Below are 19,856 nucleotides of genomic sequence, written 5' to 3' on the forward strand. Positions count from 1 at the left end.
ATTTATACCTCAAATGTTCGTTTGGCATTAGATCCTCACACACTTTCATATCCCCTTAAGGGACTTAGTAGGGACTCTGCATTCCTCATCCCTAATAGAGTCTAACATCTAGGCGCCATGTTCTGAATATACATTATTTCAGAAACTCAATCTTCTCTCCTATGCTTTTAACACATAACCTATAAACCCCCAAGTCTTTATATGTCATCCAGATCTCCTTGATGAACAACAGATCTGATCATCTGATTATCTACCAGAAATACCTTGTGTACCTTGCTCATAAGTGTCTTAAATCAGCATGTCCACAAGTAGACTTATCATGCTCCCTTATTTTATATTCTCTGTTCTAATAAATGATGTCTCATCCAGTCAGCCACCAAAGCTAGCAATTTAGGAATCATTTTTTTTTTTTTTGCTTCTTTCTTGTTCTCATATCCCATAACCAGTTGGTATTGGTATCTTTTTATTCTACTTGCTAAAAGATGTTGAACTATCTTTTCTTTATCCTGAGACTGTCACCTTAGTTTAGGCCCTTATCTCTTGCTTAGATGGTTGTTCTGATTGTACTGATCCGTAGCTGCTCTGCCTCATTCACCAAATATGGTGGTCCACAGAATAAAGGCTAATTAATACTCTTTCACACCAAACTGTCGTTGAGAAAGTAAACAAAGGAAGACCAGTTCGGAGACTACTCTCAAAGGGAAGAGGAGACATAGTAAGGATAAGAATTGGAGAAATGACTAGTATAGCACCTGATGGATATATGTACTTTTTTCAGTTGTGGCTTGGAAATTATAGTAAATATATATAGGAGTGGCTGCCTAGCTCAGTAATTTATTCATGAGGCTGTGTCTTTGCTGTTTGTTGTCCCATTTTCTTTTTAAAAAATTTTTTTAAGTTTATTTATTTTGAGAGAGACAGTGCAAGTGAGGGAGGAGCAGAAAGAGAGTGGAATTGGGGAGAGACAGAATTCCAAGCAGGCTCCACACTGTCAGTGCAGAGCCTGATGCGGGGCTTGAACTCATGAAACCATGAGATCATGACCGGAGCCAAAACCAAGAGTCAGAGGACGCTCAGCTGACTGAGCCACCAGGCACCCATGTTGTACCATTTTCAAACACCAGACTTGTATTCTTTCATCATTTGCCTCTCTGCCTATATAATATTGGTCAAGAGATGAACATCTGACCCAAGCTGGGTAAACGAAATGCCTAAGTCCATGGCCACAGTGATTGGTGCATACAGTGGGCATATGAACCGAATTGGACTAATCAGACCTTTCCTAGAACTCTCTTCTAAGTTGAACTAGAGAAAGACAATCTTTTCTATTTGGTCCTCAGGGCTGTTAGGATGTGAGCCCATTTCCTTCTCTCCATACTTTACAAGGAAGCCTACATTAGGAAAACAGAAACCAGCCTGTAGAGAATTACAAATAGCCCTTATGGTCTTCATGTCCTTGGTTTCAGGGGCTCCTCAGAATAGTGCACCCCATTCTCTGAATGGTCATGTAGGTCAACAGATTCTCTCTTTTAACTTAGTTAAGAGTTTTCAGTTGTAATCAAATGGTTCCAACTATTACAAAGCTGGGATCAATACTTTGTCAAAGTTAACTTCCAGGTATCTATTTATATATCAATTCTCTCTTACAGCTTTGTAACTGTATCCATGTCTCTTCCCTCTCCTTGAACTCCTTGAAGGCACAGGCTGTATCTTAATCCATCTAGCTTGCTTTTAAGCCCATACCTAGCATAATGTCTGAAACAAATTAGGTGTTTAATAAAGTTTTGCTGTTGAATAGCAAAGTTCATATAAGATGAAATTTTATTGGGGCGCCTGGGTGGCGCAGTCGGTTAAGCGTCCGACTTCAGCCAGGTCACCATCTCGCGGTCCGTGAGTTCGAGCCCCGCGTCAGGCTCTGGGCTGATGGCTCAGAGCCTGGAGCCTGTTTCTGATTCTGTGTCTCCCTCTCTCTCTGCCCCTCCCCCGTTTATGCTCTGTCTCTCTCTGTCCCCCAAAAAATAAATAAACGTTGAAAAAAAAAATGAAAAAAAAAAAAAAAAGATAAAATTTTATTAATTTGTATGGAGTGTTTTCCCTTTTGGCACAGTGTTTGTTTCAGGGATGGGAGAGAGTTGTATTATATTGTTTTTCAGCCATTTTTACCTAATGAGGATTTGAAACCTACTTCAAATTTCCTCTTTACTGTAACCTTTAATGTTTACTACAATTTTTTTTTAATTTTTTTTCAACATTTTTTATTTATTTTTGGGACAGAGAGAGACAGAGCATGAACGGGGGAGGGGCAGAGAGAGAGGGAGACACAGAATCGGAAACAGGCTCCAGGCTCTGAGCCATCAGCCCAGAGCCCGATGCGGGGCTCGAACTCACGGACCGCGAGATCTCGACCTGGCTGAAGTCGGACGCTTAACCGACTGCGCCACCCAGGCACCCCTGTTTACTACAATTTTTAACCTTTTGTATGTGTAATATACTTAAAACCACATTCAATTTCGCTTTAGGTTAAAGGAAATTGTATATAAAGAGAGAAATTCCAAAGCACAACTCGAAGTTATGGTTCACAAACTTCAAAATGAAGTAAAAAATCTAAGTATTGAATTAATCAAAGCAAGAGATCAACAAGAGTATCACATTAGACACTTAAGAACCCTGGAAAAAGCATTAGAAAAAATGGAGAGGCAGAAGGGGCAACAGCAAGCAGCACAGGTATTTCTCTTTAAATCCGTCAACCATGTGAATTAACACAAATTCATAGCTTTCATCTTGAAACAAGTTATATTGTTATAGAGTAAACTTCAAAGATGTTAGAGTATATGCAAAAATTAATTTAAATGTAACAATTCCTGTGGAATTCTTTCTTTTTCTTTTTTTTTTTTAAAGATTTTATTTTGGGCACTTGGGTGGCTCAGTCGGTTAAATGTCAGACTCTTGATTTCATCTCAGGTTATGATCTCACGGTTCACGGGTACAAGCCCCCACATCTGGCTCTGTGCTGACAGTGCAGAGCCTACTAGGGATTCTCTCTCCCTCTCTCTCTGACCCTCCACCCCACGTCACTTTCATGCTGAAAATAAAAGTAATCTCTACACCCAATGTAGGATTTGAACTTAGCAACCCCCCGATCAAGAGTTGGATGCTCTACCAACTGAGCCAGTCAGGCCCCCCACTCCCCACCGTGGAGTTATTTCTGACTAGCACTTGCAAAGCAGTTTTAAGAATAGTTGGTGGAAATATTGGAGGTTATTAGGCTTATGTTCTGGGAGCCAAGTTTTAAAAGTCTCTTTGGGGATCCCGAAGATATTTCATTTTCATGCCTTTTGAGTGGAAGTTATTGAGGTCTATGATGTAACTAAACAATAGTTAATGCTAGTCCGATGCTTCTAAGACTGTACTTTTATGTGACCATGGCATCATTAATTTAATAAATTTGGAAAAAAATCAACTTAGTCACCAGGTTCTATTTAGAAGTCAGTTTTCTTTGGGGAAGTAGCATTAAAATAGAAGCAGGGAGAGTATTATCTAAATACTGTAATGTATATATTTACTCAGATACGACTTATCCAAGAGATGGAGCTCAAAGCTGCTGCTGCTGATCGAGAAATAAACTTACTTAGAACTTCTCTTCATCAAGAAAAGGAACAAGTACAACAACTTCATGAAGTTCTTACATTGAAAGAACAAGAACACAGGTAAATGAAAAATACATCAGGAAAATGACTTTTAAAAATAGAGAAAGAAAGCTTCTTGGTTCCTCCCTACCTTACTCACTTACCTAAAGCTAGACTGATTGATCAGTGCTGAAGTCTGACAGAATTAGCTCATGGAAAATAACATGTTTAGGTATGCATTAAAATCAGTCTTACAGAAAGAACTGATAGCTTAAAAACAAATAGGTGGCTTTATTGAGGTAAGAAATTATAATAATGAAACTCATTTTGCATTTTTTCAAGCCCAACCAAAAGTCAGTCATTGTAGTAGAGAAAACTATTTTTTTTTTAATTTTTTTTCTTTAATGTTTGTTTATTTTTGAGAGAGAGAGACAGAGACAGAGTGTGAGCAGGGGAGGGGCGGAGAGAGAGGGAGACACAGAATCGGAAGCAGGCTCCAGGCTCCGAGCTGTCAGCAAGGAGCCCGACGTGGGGCTCAAACTGAGAGTGTAAGGTCATGACCTGAGCTGAAGTCGGACGCTTAACCGACTGAGCCACCCAGGAGCCCCGAGAAAACTATTTTAATTGACCCCCAGGTAACTGCCTGTTAAATTAATCAATAGCCTTTATTCCTCTGTAGTGCAGGAGTCAACAAACTTTTTCATTGAAGGGCCAGATAGAAAATATTTTAGGCTTTGCAGGCCATACCTAACTATATTTTTGTAGTAATAAAGTAGCCATAAGCAATATGTAAATGAATGGGCATGGCTATGTTCCAATAAAAGTTTATTTCCAAAAAAGAGTCTCCGGCCAGATTTGGTCCATCACTTATAGTTTGCCAGCCCTGCTCTGTGGAGTCCACAATAATTTGAACACTTGCAGCTAGTTATCTACTTACTGCCCTACCAGTTGAATTGTGTATTTGCAGGAGTTAATTGTGTTTGTTACCAAACCTGTTTTGTTTTTGCCCTTATGTAAATGAAATTTTTACTGTATAAATTTAAATTTTGATGCACCGGGGAAAATTGTCAACATGTGCAGGGGCAGAACGACTATGAAAGATGAGGGGGGAAATAATTGTAAAAATCTAAAATTTTGCACTTAGTTTCCTTCGCAGATATCTTTTAACTTCTTGTTCTGATTTAAAGAAACCAAAACTAGAAATAATGGATTTTGTATTATGGGTTTGACTTATTCAGGAAAAATAGTGGAAAACTGTAAAGAATTAACTCATATTTAAATAAACTTGCCCTATATATATCAAAAGACCAGTGAATACTTTCACACTTTAACTGATTTTTTTCTCTTAACCAACCACCAGTACCAGTCAGACTATATTAGTTGTATGTCACAGTTGTATGTCAAAGAAGATACAGTGAAGTAGAACTTGACTTCTACAAATGCACCTGAAGAATTTTAGAAATCATAAAACGATTCTGAACTATCTCAGTGAAGTTAAGATACAGCAGACCCCTTTTATCCCCATCACCACTGAATACATATAGTCTTCGTCTAACTACCATCCTCCGCCAGGTTGTTTTTGAAAGTGAGAAGCTGATTTTAAGTTAACAATAGAGAATATAGAATATTTAATAACTATTTAAACAGCCTTAAAGTTTTTCTTTCCAGATGAATAGTATCCTGCGATTTTTATTTGTATTTCATTCCAGGAAAGAACTTGAAACAAGGGAGTTTCTCAGTGATGCTGAGTTCCAAGAAGCCTTAGCTAAAGAAGTAGCTAAAGAAGAAAGAAAGCATGAACAAGATATAAAAGAGTACCAAGAAAAAATTGATACATTAAACCAACAGTATATGGATTTAGAAAATGAATTCCGTATTGCTTTAACTGTTGAAGCCAGAAGATTTAAAGATGTAAGAATTGGCATCTAGCTTTTTATTGAAAACAAAATCAGCAAGATATGGTTGGATGAGAGGACTACATTTTAGAATTCTAGCTTTATTTACATGTTGCCTGTATGATTTTAAGCAAATTACTTAAATTCTTAGAGCCTTAGTTTCTTCACAAAAATATAGCTACTCTTCAGTGCTGTTGCAAAAACTGAGTGAGATTATAAATGGTCAAGTAAAGACAGCACCGGAATAAGAATTGGGAAGCCTGAATTCTATTTCTATAGAGCAGGGATTGGCAAACTACAGACCCTAGGCCTATTTTTGTAAATAAAGTTTTATTAGAACACAGCCACAGAAACAAATAGTTTCTAAATATTTGGAGAACTGCTATTTATAATGCAATTTTGAAATATAGGTTAAAGATGGTTTTGAAAATGTTGCAACTGAGTTAGCAAAGAGCAAGCATGCTCTTGTTTGGGCGCAACGAAAAGAAAATGAATCTTCCTCTTTAATTAAAGATTTGACCTGTATGGTGAAGGAGCAAAAAACAAAACTTGCAGAAGTTTCGAAATTGAAACAGGAAACAGCAGCAAATTTACAGGTAAACACTGAAACATTTTATTTCCTCTTTAATTTTTTATATCATAGTCTCATGTATATTGTGATGATTTTAATGCTAAGTATATATATGATGCATATGAGAAAAGTAATATAACTAGGAGATTAAACAATGACTTCACAGATTGTATTGCTTACACTAAAATGGTATTTAAATAAAATAAGTGAATTTAAGAACTGTACTTAGGTAAATAGGTTCCAGTTGTCTGTGATACAGCAGAAATTGTGATGGTGATACTCAGATGGTTGAGGTTCAGGAAATGGCACACAAATTGCTGATAGTCTTGTGGTGGTGATGGTTGTCTTTAGATAGACCTAGCTATAGTAATTCTTAAATTAACCTTTTTAGTGCTGTTGTCTCAGTTTTAAACATTAGCTGTATTTTGCCCAAGAAAACTTAATTCCAGAAAGTGACCTTTAGATTATTGATATAAATGCTGGGTGAGAAATTTTGAGTATTACATGTATAATTGCTCTTTTAAGATAACTGATATTAGAATAAAATTCAGCGTTCTTAAAGGAATAGTCCCTTAAAATTTGACTTTTTATTTTATGACGTACACTTATCTTAAAATGAAAACCTTTGTAATGTAAAATTTAGGAGCATTTACTTTGTATTTGGTTAGATAACAATTTTTCTCCTAAAATGCAAAAAGTAAAAAATAGAGCACTTAAATGTAATACTGTGCTTTTTTTTTTTTTTGATGTTTTTTGGGGATATACAGAATCAAATCAACACCCTTGAAATCTTGATTGAAGATGACAAGCAGAAGAGTATTCAAATAGAACTTCTCAAGCATGAAAAAGTCCAGCTCATTTCTGAGCTAGCCGCCAAGGAATCACTAATTTATGGTTTAAGGACAGAAAGAAAAGTATGGGGGCATGAGCTGGCACAACAAGGTAAAATTTTCAAAGGGAAAATAGCTCATTCTTCTAAACCAACAATTCTGGGTATTGATGAGAAAAACAAGCGCTCATTAATTCTGCCTAAGACATACCAAAAAAAGGCAACACTTTATATGGAAGGATAAGTAAGCATTTGCCAGCCAAACAGCCAAATGAAATGCCTAAGATGTGAAATAGTTTATTACACTAGTTAGCAAGTTACAGCTCTGGTTTTTTTCTTAATTTTGGTTTTCTTCCCAACATAATTTGGTTACTTTTCTGATCAGGTATACATTTACAGTGCTTCAACTAACTAAGTCATTGAAATAATTCTTACACAGTGATTTTAAATTATTTGTATAGTATGCAGTATTCATGTTTTTTCCTAAAAATTTGATAACACTTTTGTTATACATAGAGAAATGTGAGAATAGTGTATGAATGAAAACCACTTTAGGTGTAGGTATATTTACTCTTAGTCTCCTTTTCCAATCACTAAAGCAAGAGATAGACACTGTTTTATGGCCTTCATAGATTACAAATTATGAATAGCTAGGTGTTGGTCTTAGTGGAGAATTGCTCATTTGTCCATTCCATATAAGAATCTTTAATATGATTGTTTGAATGTCATAAGTTGATCAATTAAATATCACATGTCTGAGTTACTTGTTTTTGATTTGTGGCTTTAGGTTTTCCAAATAGCCACAGGTGTTTAAAGGGCCTTTTGGTTCTTTTCCCGTTTCCTTTTATATTATGCTTTATGTATTTTGGGTTTTTATTCAGTTTTTCTTTTTATTTACTTTTTATTTACATTGTTAAAATAGATATTCATAAAATACAAATTCTCCAAGATCTTTAAAAGTTTGTAACTCATGATGTTTATTTCTCAGGATCGTCTCTAGCCTTAAATCGTGGCAAATTAGAGGCTCAAAATGAAAGTTTATGTAGAGAGAATGAGTCTCTGAGAAAGGCAAATGAACGTGATAATGATGCATTAAGAATTAAGTGCAAAATCATAGAAGACCAAACTGAAACCATTGGAAAATTAAAAGTTGTAAGTTTGATACTTTATTTTGGGAAAAGAGCATGTGGCAGTTTTGTAAATCTGTGGATCAGAGTATCAAATAAATATCTGTCTCAGTGAATCCCAACTGTTGTGGAATTTGGGACATTATCAGATGTTTCCTTATGTAATCTATGCCCTTTGCCTTTTAAAATGACTCTATGGCCTTAATAACTTTAAATTACTTTTACCTCAGAATTTTATGGGATGTTATCATGGTCCTGTGAAATAACTGAAAATAATGTTATTAAAGGGTTAGGAATCTTAAGTAAATTAATGTTTTATATGTTTAAAATATCCATTTAGAGCACTGTTTAGGATCTCCTAATATTGCTAAATTCTGAAAATTGTGACAAAACCCAACTATTCTGTATTTAAAAGTAGAAATAGTTTGTAAAACTATGCTTGTTCCCAGGGGAAACCATTTCACCTTCTTCTCCAATATGGCATATCTTAATAGAGAATACTACTATGTTCACTTGTTTCAAAGTATGTTACATGAAAATTTTCCAGAGAAATTTTTTGAAACTTATCTTGAGCACTGAATCAAATTTGATCTCCAAAATTTTCTTCTAGAGATTATCTCTTAAAGTGTAAAACTGAGCCTGGCTGGCTCAGTGGGTTAAGTGTTCAACTCTTGATTTCAGCTCAAATCATAATCTCAGGGTTCGTGAGATTGAGCCCTGCGTTGGGCTCCACACTAACAGTGAGGAGCCTGCTTGGGATTCTCTCTCTCCCTCTCCCTCTCTTTCTGCCCCTCCTCCACTCACACATGTTCTCTCTCTCTCTCTCTCTCTAAAAATAAATATTTTTTTTAAAGTGTAAAAACTGAGAAAGTATTTAAAAAACTTCTAAATGAGATTATCACCCATTAAAAGTAACAACTCATTCTTCAGAGTAGCTATAACTGCCTAAGATTTAATTTTCTTTTTCTTAGTCATTTTTAAGAAACTCCTTGAGAACTTGACTTTATCAAGTACAGAAAATAAATCTGTATGACCATGTTGCTATATCCTTAGCTAGGTTTAGGCCATGAATGCCTGAATTGTATCACTCTAAGCAATTACATTGTTGTTCACTCCATTGAAATTTGGTTTCAGTATATCCAAAATTTCAAATATATCTGTCATACATGCCAACGTGCAGTGAAAATTATTGAAATTTTTTAGCAGCAAGCCTTTTTTCTTGTTTTAAAATTCTAGCCAAACATATTTTCCTTTGAGTTAAGCTAAGTATGAAACAGAAAGACTTGTGATTTGCTTTTTAAATTTCACAAAGCAAAGCAGGGGATACTATGGGTACAAGACATTGATTTGACAAAGCTACTTCTACAGAAGACTACTGCCTTCTTGTCAGTCTCGGAGCAGGAAGGAAATGACTAGTAATGAATGATACAGTGGAGCCAAAACACTGTTGAGTTTTAGTTTTAGAGTTTTGGTTTTAAAAAAAAAAAAGTTCAGATTTTTCAACCCATCATTCTTTTCCCATAACTTACTACATTTACTTTAGAGAACACTGCACAGCCTCACAGGTGTGAGTATTAGGATGCTTTCCCACCAACCATGTAACAGAGAGAGATAGTTAGGCATAATTTCTTTCAGCAGTAAATTCATCTAAAACCGATAATGACCTTTATCTATTGTTAGGTTGGATGTTCATAGAATAGAAAACCTTCAGGTCTTTTAAAGTTTGTCACTGATCGTGTTGTTTCTCAGGATTTTCTCTAGGCCAAAATCATGGGAAATTAGTGGCTCATATTGAAAGTTTATAGAGAGAGAACAAGTCTCTGCAAAAGGCAAATGAACCTGATACTGATGTTTGATGTTTTGGAGTGTGATATTTTCAATTAAATGGAATCTATAGTTAGCTTCTGACTATGGGAATCAGAAGCAGAAGTTTTTTTAAAAATTCTGTTTCTGCCCCATATATTATTTTGGTATTTTTCAGTATATCTGGGTCATAGTACTCTCTGATGCTGCAATGTTTATCATTCTTTTTGATTAATAGGGTTATTTCATAATAATTTTTTATAGCTTTTGTGAACTCCCATAACATATGTCAAGACTGCTCACTCTTAGTGCTTCAGAGAGTCAGGGGGACAAAATAAACAATTCATGACTTTTTTGCAAATGTTGGTCAAGACTAGGAGACTACCCAACATCTTTGCTTAGATTTTTGCATATGTAACACACTGAGGAATTGAACTGCATTGTTTATAATTCTTATGAATATATACTTAAATTGGCCTTTCCCAGTATTTGTGTGTTTGCCTCCATCTTCTTCCCAAAAGGAAAAAAGGCAAGGTGGAGTGGGGCAGAGGAAAGAGGGTAAAAATAGGAACTGCCAATTTCATCTATTCTCACTTACAGAGACTGATACCAGTAGTCGGTGTGTAGCAGACTGTTCCAGACATCCAGGCATGCCCCGACAAAGCAAAGAAATAGCCATTGGAATAAATCACCTATAGGAAGCCTAATCCCTGCAGACATTTAACGCTGCCTAAGGTGGTTTTGATCTTTCATTATCCTCTGATTTGTAATATGCACATACAGGATAAAGTCTGGCTCATGGTATAGAAGATAGCATAAAAAGTTTGGGGAGATGTAAACCCTGTTCTTATGTGACATTTTAATAGTGATAAAATCATGCTTTGTTTTGAGGTAAAGCATTTATTTGCTCATCCTGATGCAGAAAGCACTTCTGTTCAATATAGTAGAAATAGCAGTTTAATTAGTGCCACACGTACTGTGCATATCAGTCTTTGCTGTATCTGTCATCCACCTAGAGTTTTCTTTCTGTCATGCAAACATTTTTTCAAATGCAAAATTACAGTAATTGAAAATTTTTATTGTGCCGCTTTTCCTTCTCCCTCTATGATTGATAATTGCTAACTTAACTTACTGAAATAAAAAGTGTAAAGGGCATAAGAATTTTATCTTCCTTTTTCTTTTTTTGTAATTTTTTAATGTTTATTGGTTTTTGAGAGAGACAGAGCATGAATAGGGAAGGGGCAGAGAGAGAGGGGGGAGACATAGAATCTGACTGAAGCAGGCTTCAGGCTCTGAGCTGTCAGCAGAGCCTGACGTGGGGCTCGAACCCACAAACTGAGATCATGATCTGAGCAGAAGTCAGACACTTAACTGACTAAGCCATCCAGGTGCCCCTAGAATTTTATCTTTCTTAATAGCACTTAAAACAAAGTAGTAGTGATGTTTCTTGTTGATTGTTATTAAAAAATGTCCTGTAAATCTTTTTGAAAACACTTAGTGAATATTCAGTTTATTTTTTAATCTGTAGTTTTTAGAATCATTTTAAACCATTAAATCCAAATAGGAAATGAGACATCTGGGTTAATAAAAATAAAGTGCTGATTTTTTTGTTTCTCTAAGTGTGTACAAGAAAAAGAAGAACAAATCAAAGTATTACAAGAAAAGATCATTGAAATACAAAAATGTACCCAAGAACAACTTGATGAAAAATCTTTACAACTGGATGACGTAATTGAAAAACTGGAAAGACACAATGAAAGAAAAGAAAAACTAAAACAGCAGTTGAAAATAAAGGAATTAGAACTTGAAGAAATTAGAAAAGCTTATAGGTATTATATAGTATTTCCTATTGAGAAATAAAATGTGGCTTAATAGTTTCATATAACTAATTTTATTTTTTAAATTATTTCTTTTTGTATTAGTACACTTAATCAGAAGTGGCATGATAAAGGAGAGCTTCTAAGTCATCTGGAAATGCAAGTAAAAGAAGTAAAAGAAAAATTTGAAGACAAGGAAAAGAAACTTAAAGCAGAAAGAGACAAAAGTATTGAACTACAAAAGTAAGTCCTAAAATATGTGGGAGATCTTTCTCTTTTTTTTTTTAATTTATTTTTTTTAATATGAAATTTACTGTCAAATTGGTTTCCATAAAACACCCAGTGCTCATCCCAACAGGTGCCCTCTTCAATGCCCATCACCCACTTTCCCCTCCCTCCCACCCCCCATCAACCCTCAGTTTATTCTCAGTTTTTAAGAGTCTCTTACGGTTTGGCTCCCTCCCTCTCTAACTTTTTTTTTTTCCCCTTCCCCTCCCCCATGGTCTTCTGTTAAGTTTCTCAGGATCCACATAAGAGTGAAAACATATGGTATCTGTCTTTCCCTGTATGCCTTATTTCACTTAGCATAATACTTTCCATTTCCATCCACATTGCTACAAAAGGCCATATTTCATTCTTTCTCATTGCCAAGTAGTATTCCATTGTATATATAAACCACAACTTCTTTATCCATTCATCAATTGATGGACATTTAGGCTCTTTCCATAGTTTGGCTATTGTTGAAAGTGCTGCTATAAACATTGGGGTACAAGTGCCTCTATGCATCAGCACTCCTGGATCCCTTGGGTAAATTCCTAGCAGTGCTATTGCTGCGTCATAGGGTAGATCTATTTTTAACTGTTTGAGGAACCTTCACACTGTTTTCCAGAGTGGCTGCACCAGTTTGCATTCTCCTCAACAGTGCAAGAGGGTTCCCGTTTCTCCACATCCTCTCCAGCATCTATAGTCTTCTGATTTGTTCATTTTAGCCATTCTGACTGGCGTGAGGTGATATCTCAGTGTGGTTTTGACTTGTATTTCCCTGATGATGAGGAGTGACATTGAGCATCTTTTCATGTGCCTGTTGGCCATCTGGATGTCTTCTTTAGAAGTGTCTATTCATGTCTTCTGCCCATTTCTTCACTGGATTATTCGTTTTTCAGGTGTGGAGTTTGGTGAGTTCTTTATAGATTTTGGATACTAGCCCTTTGTCCGATATGTCATTTGCAAATATCTTTTCCCATTCCATCGGTTGTCTTTTAGTTTTGTTGATTGTTTCCTTTGCAGTGCAGGAGCTTTTTATCTTGATGAGGTCCCAATGGTTCATTTCTGCTTTTAATTCCCTTGCCTTTGGAGATGTGCCAAGTAAGAAATTGGCTGCGGCTGAGGTCAGAGAGGTTTTTTCCTGCTTTCTCCTCTAGGGTTTTGATAGTTTCCTGTCTCATATTCAGGTCCTTCATCCATTTTGAGTTTATTTTTGTGAATGGTATAAGCAAGTGATCTAGTTTCATTCTTCTGCATGTTGCTGTCCAGTTCTCCCAGCACCATTTGTTAAAGAGACTGTCTTTTTTCCACTGGATATTCTTTCCTGCTTTGTCAAAGATCAGTTGGCCATACTTTTGTGGGTCTAGTTCTGGGGTTTCTATTCTATTCCATTGATCTATGTGTCTGTTTTTGTGCCAATACCATGCTGTCTTGATGATGACAGCTTTGCAGTAGAGGCTAAAGTCTAGGATTGTGTTGCCTCTGTGGGAGATCTTTTGATTTAAACACTGGATTGGGATGGGTGAGATGTAAAAAGCATATGTAAATGTATTTATGTGTATATATGGCTTGTATGAGTTATTGGGTACTTAGTGCCTAACACATAGTAGTAATTGTTGGGTGAATATTTTTTTTTATGACTGTGATTATTTTCAAACTGATTGAAACATCTAGTGATATTTTTGGCTCTTCTGTGTGGAGTTTAGAATGGGCAGTCCCTTAACTACCAGGGGCAGTGAACTCTTGAAGAAGCTAGAGCGGATTTCAGTAGCAGGCCTGCACAAACTGAGGATGAGAGCTAATTTGAAAGAAGGGGAAGAAAATGTATACCTGGGTGCCATCGGTGTGTAGATTTTATAAAATCCCACAGAGGAAATGAAGGCTTCACCTTGTAAACTATGTAACTGGACTTCTTAAAATAATTTATAAAGTTGGCTGCCTTGAAAAATAGGTAACACAGTTTAATGATCAGTTAAACTCTGGTCAAGATTAAAGAGTGGTATGGATAAACAGCAAAATCTCATGTAGGGGTCAGTTCCCATTATATCAAATCTAATAGAACCTGGAATTTGATTTCTTATATTTTAACTCAGTGTAAATGGAAAAGGTTTTGACTGACAGTAGTGTCTTGTTTGTCTGCTAATGGACCCTGTTCCACTTTGCTTTCAACCAGCACTAATACAGGGACTTTGGCTTGGAACCTGTTGAAATTTTCTCTCCTGCCTGTCACAATTGGGAGTCTCTTATATCCTAAAAGAAATAATCATTTCCTATAAATTGCAGTTCCTAAAGTTAATATAAATCATAAAGCCTGACAGTTTTCAAAATCTCTTATATTGCATTGTTTGTCATGTTGTTAATAGCAAAACAGTAAAGACCTGATTGTATACATTAATGATTTTATGCATTGTAGACTAAGATTAGTATGTAAGATAGATTTTTAACTTAATAGAATTTTAATAAAAACAGATTTTATTTATATAGCCTTTTATAATACATAAATTGGGGTGCCTGGCTGGCTCAGTCAGAAGAGCATGTGACTCGTGATCGTGGGGTTGTGGGTTTGAGCCCCATATTGGATATAGAGATCACTTAAATAAATAAATTTTTTTAAAAAATACATAATTGGTCTTTTTCTTATATCTTATTTTGCAACCAACAATAATTCTGTGAGGTTGGCAGAATAGGTAGGATTATCCTGTTTGTATAGTTTAAAAAACTTAAAAGCAGAGTTTGTGACTTGCCCTTAAGTCATACAGCTACTAAGGGTTGCTTGCATCTGGGAATATAAGAAAGACTTGATTCACGGAACCAGTGTTCAGTCTATTACTATGGGCTATGCCAAAAGCAGAAAATATGTTCATTGTGGACTTAACTTTTTTAAATGAAATTATTCATACTTAATATAAAGGAATTGGTTTTTTGCCTCTAAGAAACTTATAGCGCTAAAATTTTGTGAATACAGTACTGTTTAATGTGTTTATTAACACAGGGTTTTATCTGTTAAACATTAGCATAGAAAAGTCAGATCTACATGTTCATAAACCTAAACCTGCCTATAACATACACTTCTCAAATTATCACACTACAAACACATGGAGAAAAAAAATTGATAGCAATCATCCATGAATGTGCTTATATATCATACCATGAGACTCAAAATAAATGGGAACCAGAGTACTCTGACTTTTAGAGGATAAAAGGGTAACAAATTTTCATTGATGTTATCCTGCCCTGTTCTGCTACTAACAGATTCTGCTGGATGAACTACTTAATGTCTTTTATTACCCAGGATACCTTCTTCTATTTAATGGAGTTATATATAGTTCCATTAAAATGTGAATGTAAGATGGGGTGCCTGGGTGGCTCAGTTGGTTAAGCATCTGACTCTTGATTTCTGCTCAGGTCATGATCTCACAGTTTGTGAGATCAAGCCCCATGTTGGGCTCTGTGCTTACAGCGTGGAGACTGCTTGGGATTCCCTCTCCCTCTCTCTGCCCCTCTCCCATGCACGTGTGCTCTCTCTCTCTCTCTCTCTCTCTCTCTCTCTCAAGATAAATAAATAAACATTTTTTAAAAAGTGAATGTAAGAGCTGCCATCTAAGAAGAAAAGAAATACTAATTTTTATAAACAAAGATAATATGGTTTTTGTACTTTTTTTTAAGGGATGCGGTGGAAAAGCTTCATAGTATGGATGATGCCTTTAAAAAACAAGTTGATGCAATTGTTGAAGCTCATCAAGCTGAAATAATACAACTAGCAAGTGAAAAGCAGAAATACATTGATTCTGCAAATTTCAAGGTACTATAAAGAAAATTTGCTTTGATAATCAGTATTAAATTATTATAGCTAAATAAGTTATATCTTTGAGAATTATAAAGAGAAAAGGCAGTATGATTTAATGACTGAATAGATATGAAGAATGTTGCCAAAACTATTGTGCAATCAGGCCAAAATGCTAGTAATACCTAGACTAGTTGTAGAATTCTAAGGAAACCAAAATTAGAAGTTTGATTCTGATGTGCACCTGCTCCATGATCTCTGAATAAAAATTGACGTATTCCTGATCAGTCTCATATGGAAGCACCTTTGGTTACACATAGGCAGGGTAAGAATGTGAATAAGTACAATTCATCACTAACTTGGAAATAACTCCCAAGATGTGTTTTGTTAATTAGGGTTTAAGACTATCTTTGATAATCTTGAATGATATTTAATATCATCGACAGGAATTTTAGGTGTTATTAAATCAGAAGCAACATCAGAATCACCTTATAGAGCTTGTTGGTTTTGTTTTGTTTTGTTTTTTAATATTTATTTTGAGAGCGAGTGCACATATGCTAGTTGGGGAGGGGCAGAAAGAGGAGCCCAAGCAGGCTCCATGCTCAGCACAGAGCCTGATGCAGGGCTTGATCTCAAGACTACGAGATCACCACTTGAGCTGATATCAAGAGTAGAATGCAGGGGCGCCTGGGTGGCTCAGTGGGTTAAGTGTCCGACTCTTGGTTTCCGCTCAGGTCATGATCTCACGGTTTGTGAGCTCGAGCCCCATGTCAAGCTCCGTGCTGACAGTGCAGAGCCTGCTTAGGATTCTCTCTCTTCCTCTTTATCTGCCCTTCCCCCTCTCACTTTCTCTGTCTCTCTCAAAAATAAATAAAAATAAAAAAGGTAGAGCACTTAACTGACTGAGCCACCCAGATGCCCCTAGAGCTTTTTAATAATACATATGCATGAGCTTCCCCCCCAGAGACTTTCATTTCCTAAGTCTCTTGTATTTTAGTTAGACCCAGTTATTTTAAAACTCAGCAGGTAACACCTGTTTAGTTTGATATGTCCCCTCTTTTGAGACCTACTAGATCAGTGGAACAGTTGTAAATTTCCATTTTTCCTTGATTTTGAAGTGGCAATAAGAAAGTGAGATAACTGTACGACTAGAGACTCAGAAACCAGTGACTGGGAAAGAGTTCATAAACAGAAAGAGTGACTCCATATAATTATTACAGTTGTGTGATTAGGTGACATTACCCTCAGGAGTCTATGTGCAAAGAAGGAAGCAACAAGGTCTTTGGAAATAATGAATAAGGAAGTATAACTTGTTCAAAATGTAGTTCTTTATTTTATTTCATGTCAACAGATGTTTCAGAAGTTTTCTTTAAAATCTACCAAGTTTAACAGGGGTGTATCAGGTAATACCAAATAAAACATAAGATTAGGCCCTTAGTTGAAAGGGAAATAATAAGTTTGATATTGGACCTCTAGTGCCGATATGACTTAATAATATCAAAGGGATGTGTCTGTTTGAGAGTTAGAGAAATGGCACCAGAGCTTAAATGTTATAATCATGAAAACATTGTAAATTATCACATGAATATAATTTAAATTAGGAGAAATACTAATTTTCTCAGGGAAAAAACAATTAGGAAATCTATATTAGAGATTAGGAAGAGGGAGATAAACAGAAAGGAATGGTCAGATTGATAGTACTGTCAGGAATGTTGTATCATAGGAGAATTTCAAGCAGAAATTAGTAGGATCAAATGCAAAGAATCCTAGGAGAATATAGGTTAGGAAGAAATGACAAAATTATCTTTCAAAAAGATGGTAATTTATAACCCACAGCAATTTTAGAAATGAGATAGACTAAATTAAAGCATTTCTTTAGGAAGGGAGGTTATTTGTTTTGAAAGTTTATAAGGAATTGATATTTTACTTGAACTCATGATTCCTTATTCATACGTAGTACAGGACAGTGGAAAGATTAAGTCAAAAGAATGGTTTCTGTCCATATATGCTACTGAGAAGCTGTATAACTTGAACAAATTTTCTAAGCTCCAAAATAGAGTTAAAATAAATGCCCAAGTGCTCATCACAAGCACCCATGAGATATAGACAATATACATGTAAGTACTTTGTGTACAGTATAAACATTGATTTCCCTATTAGTATTTGAACAAGTTACATTTTACTAACCTCTTTGCTTTAAACGAATACCACAAGTTACAAAATTGAAGAGAGTAAAGTGTTGACTTTTTGCTTCAGAATATATTTTTAAAATCTATTTTCTTTAAAAATGAATTTATATGTTGATTTAGGTTCATCTAGTTGAAGAAGAAATGCGTGAACTTCTGCAAGAAACATGCAAGAACAAAAAAGCAATGGAAGAAAAAATTAAGCAACTTGCTTTTGCTCTAACTGAAATTCAGCGAGAAATGTGATGTTTCTGAGAATGAATTTAATTGAAATGGAACAGCAGACCTATTGTAAAAATGATTAAATATTGTAATAGTAGTAACTGCTACGACTTTGAAATGTCTCTTTGTACACATTTCATTCTGATTATATTTTAAAAGACTTTTGATCAAGTATTTTTTAATTGTATCTGTAGGTTTCTATAATAAATTGTTGATAATATGTGTATTAGAAAAACCTATCAACCAGATTTATGACACTTTCTTGTTTCTGTGCTATATATACATTGTTGGGCAATTACACATTTGCCTACAAATATGTAAATAGAAATTAAGATTAGTATTTAGACTATATGAGGTAAAATATTTTCATCATTGTTGTTACATTATTGTGTTGATGAAAAACTAATATATATATTGGTCATCCTTTAGTAGATGTAGCTCCATTTTTTTCATAAGTGTAGCTGAAAAGATTTGAAGGCTGTATGATAAAGATGTGGCATTCTTAACAAAGCACAGGTAACCATCTCCACATCACTCATAATGACCCCTTTTTTAGAATGCATATGACTTTTTCATTAAAGATTATACTTAAGGTTTTATGGACATTGTCTGTTCCTCAGCAGCAACACTACTGTTCCATGCTCATTTTCCCTTCTAATCACTGTATATAAAAGAATTCTTATTTTAACTTTTGTCATCTCTTATGCGCCTATGCATGCAGAAAAAGGAAAAAACCTAAATACTATTTCTAAAAGAAAGAATATTTTGAACTAACAGCCACTGAAGTAAGTTTTAAAAATTAAATGCTATCAGAAAAAAATGCAAATGCTTCTAAAAGAGAGGGCTCCATTTCATTAGAGGCAAGATTCCTACTGAAATCTGTGGGACAACATCAAGCATACAAACATGCACAATGAGGTCAGGAGGAAAAATAATGGCTGACAATTTCCTAAATTTGATGAAAAAGATTAACCTACAGATCCAAGATCTTCAGTAAAACCCGGGATAAACACAAAGAGAACCACACCTAGGAACTATAGTCAAACTCTTGGGAAATTCTTGAAAGCAGCAAGAAAATGAGATTCATGTAGAGGAATGATTGACTGCTCATCAGAAGCAGTAGAGGCCAGAGGGCAGTCAGTCACAGTTGAAATGGGAAGAAGAGGAACTGTCAATCAAAAATTTTATATCCAGCAAAACTCTCAAGATAAATGCAAAATAATGGCATTCCCAGACAATTGATAGAATTTGTTGCTAGCCAACCCACCTTAAAAGAAATGTTCAAGTTCTAAAAGGCTGAAAGGAAGTGATACCAGACATTAACTTAAACCCACTGGAAGAAATGAAGACTATTGGGAACAATAAACATGTAGGTAAGTTTCTTTTTTTTTTTTTTTTTTTTTTTTTTTAAGTTTATTCATTTTGAGAGAGAGAGCTAGAGAGCAAGCGGAGAGAGGGGCAGAGAGAATACCAAGCAAGCTCTGTGCTGTCAGCGCAGAGCCCAATGCAGGGCTTAAACCCATGAACTGTGAGATCATGACCTGAGCCAACGTCAAGAGTTGGACACTTAACTGACTGAGCCACTCAAGCATCCCTGTGGGTAAGTTTTCATAGGACTATATAAATACATTTTTTCTTCTGTTAATTAAAAGACATTTATGGCAATAATTGTAACACTATATTGAATTTACAGCATATATATTGGGATATGTGTGACAAAAAAACACAAAGT

General features: G+C 35.3%; 1 protein-coding gene across 5 annotated transcripts in view; it reads left to right on the forward strand.

Annotated features, from left to right (window-relative positions):
• LRRCC1 (leucine rich repeat and coiled-coil centrosomal protein 1) overlaps positions 1–18,727 on the forward strand; it is a 42,833-nt gene extending 24,106 nt beyond the window's left edge. For 4 of the 5 annotated variants that reach the window (XM_047842549.1, XM_047842550.1, XM_047842551.1 and 1 more), the window contains 10 exons: positions 2,520–2,724; positions 3,568–3,707; positions 5,336–5,537; positions 5,932–6,117; positions 6,860–7,034; positions 7,910–8,073; positions 11,472–11,680; positions 11,774–11,911; positions 15,599–15,734; positions 18,026–18,727. In XM_047842549.1, coding sequence (XP_047698505.1) covers positions 2,520–2,724; positions 3,568–3,707; positions 5,336–5,537; positions 5,932–6,117; positions 6,860–7,034; positions 7,910–8,073; positions 11,472–11,680; positions 11,774–11,911; positions 15,599–15,734; positions 18,026–18,148 — 1,678 coding nt within the window. In that variant the 3' untranslated portion in view covers positions 18,149–18,727. Of the gene's footprint in view, positions 1–2,519; positions 2,725–3,567; positions 3,708–5,335; positions 5,538–5,931; positions 6,118–6,859; positions 7,035–7,909; positions 8,074–10,451; positions 10,587–11,471; positions 11,681–11,773; positions 11,912–15,598; positions 15,735–18,025 lie in introns of those variants that run through there. The other variant, XR_007148619.1, reaches the window with a different exon arrangement.
• Positions 18,728–19,856: the final 1,129 nt, after the last annotated feature.

The sequence above is a fragment of the Prionailurus viverrinus genome, chromosome F2 (genome assembly GCF_022837055.1).
Source record: "Prionailurus viverrinus isolate Anna chromosome F2, UM_Priviv_1.0, whole genome shotgun sequence".
NCBI classification, from domain to species: domain Eukaryota; kingdom Metazoa; phylum Chordata; class Mammalia; order Carnivora; family Felidae; genus Prionailurus; species Prionailurus viverrinus.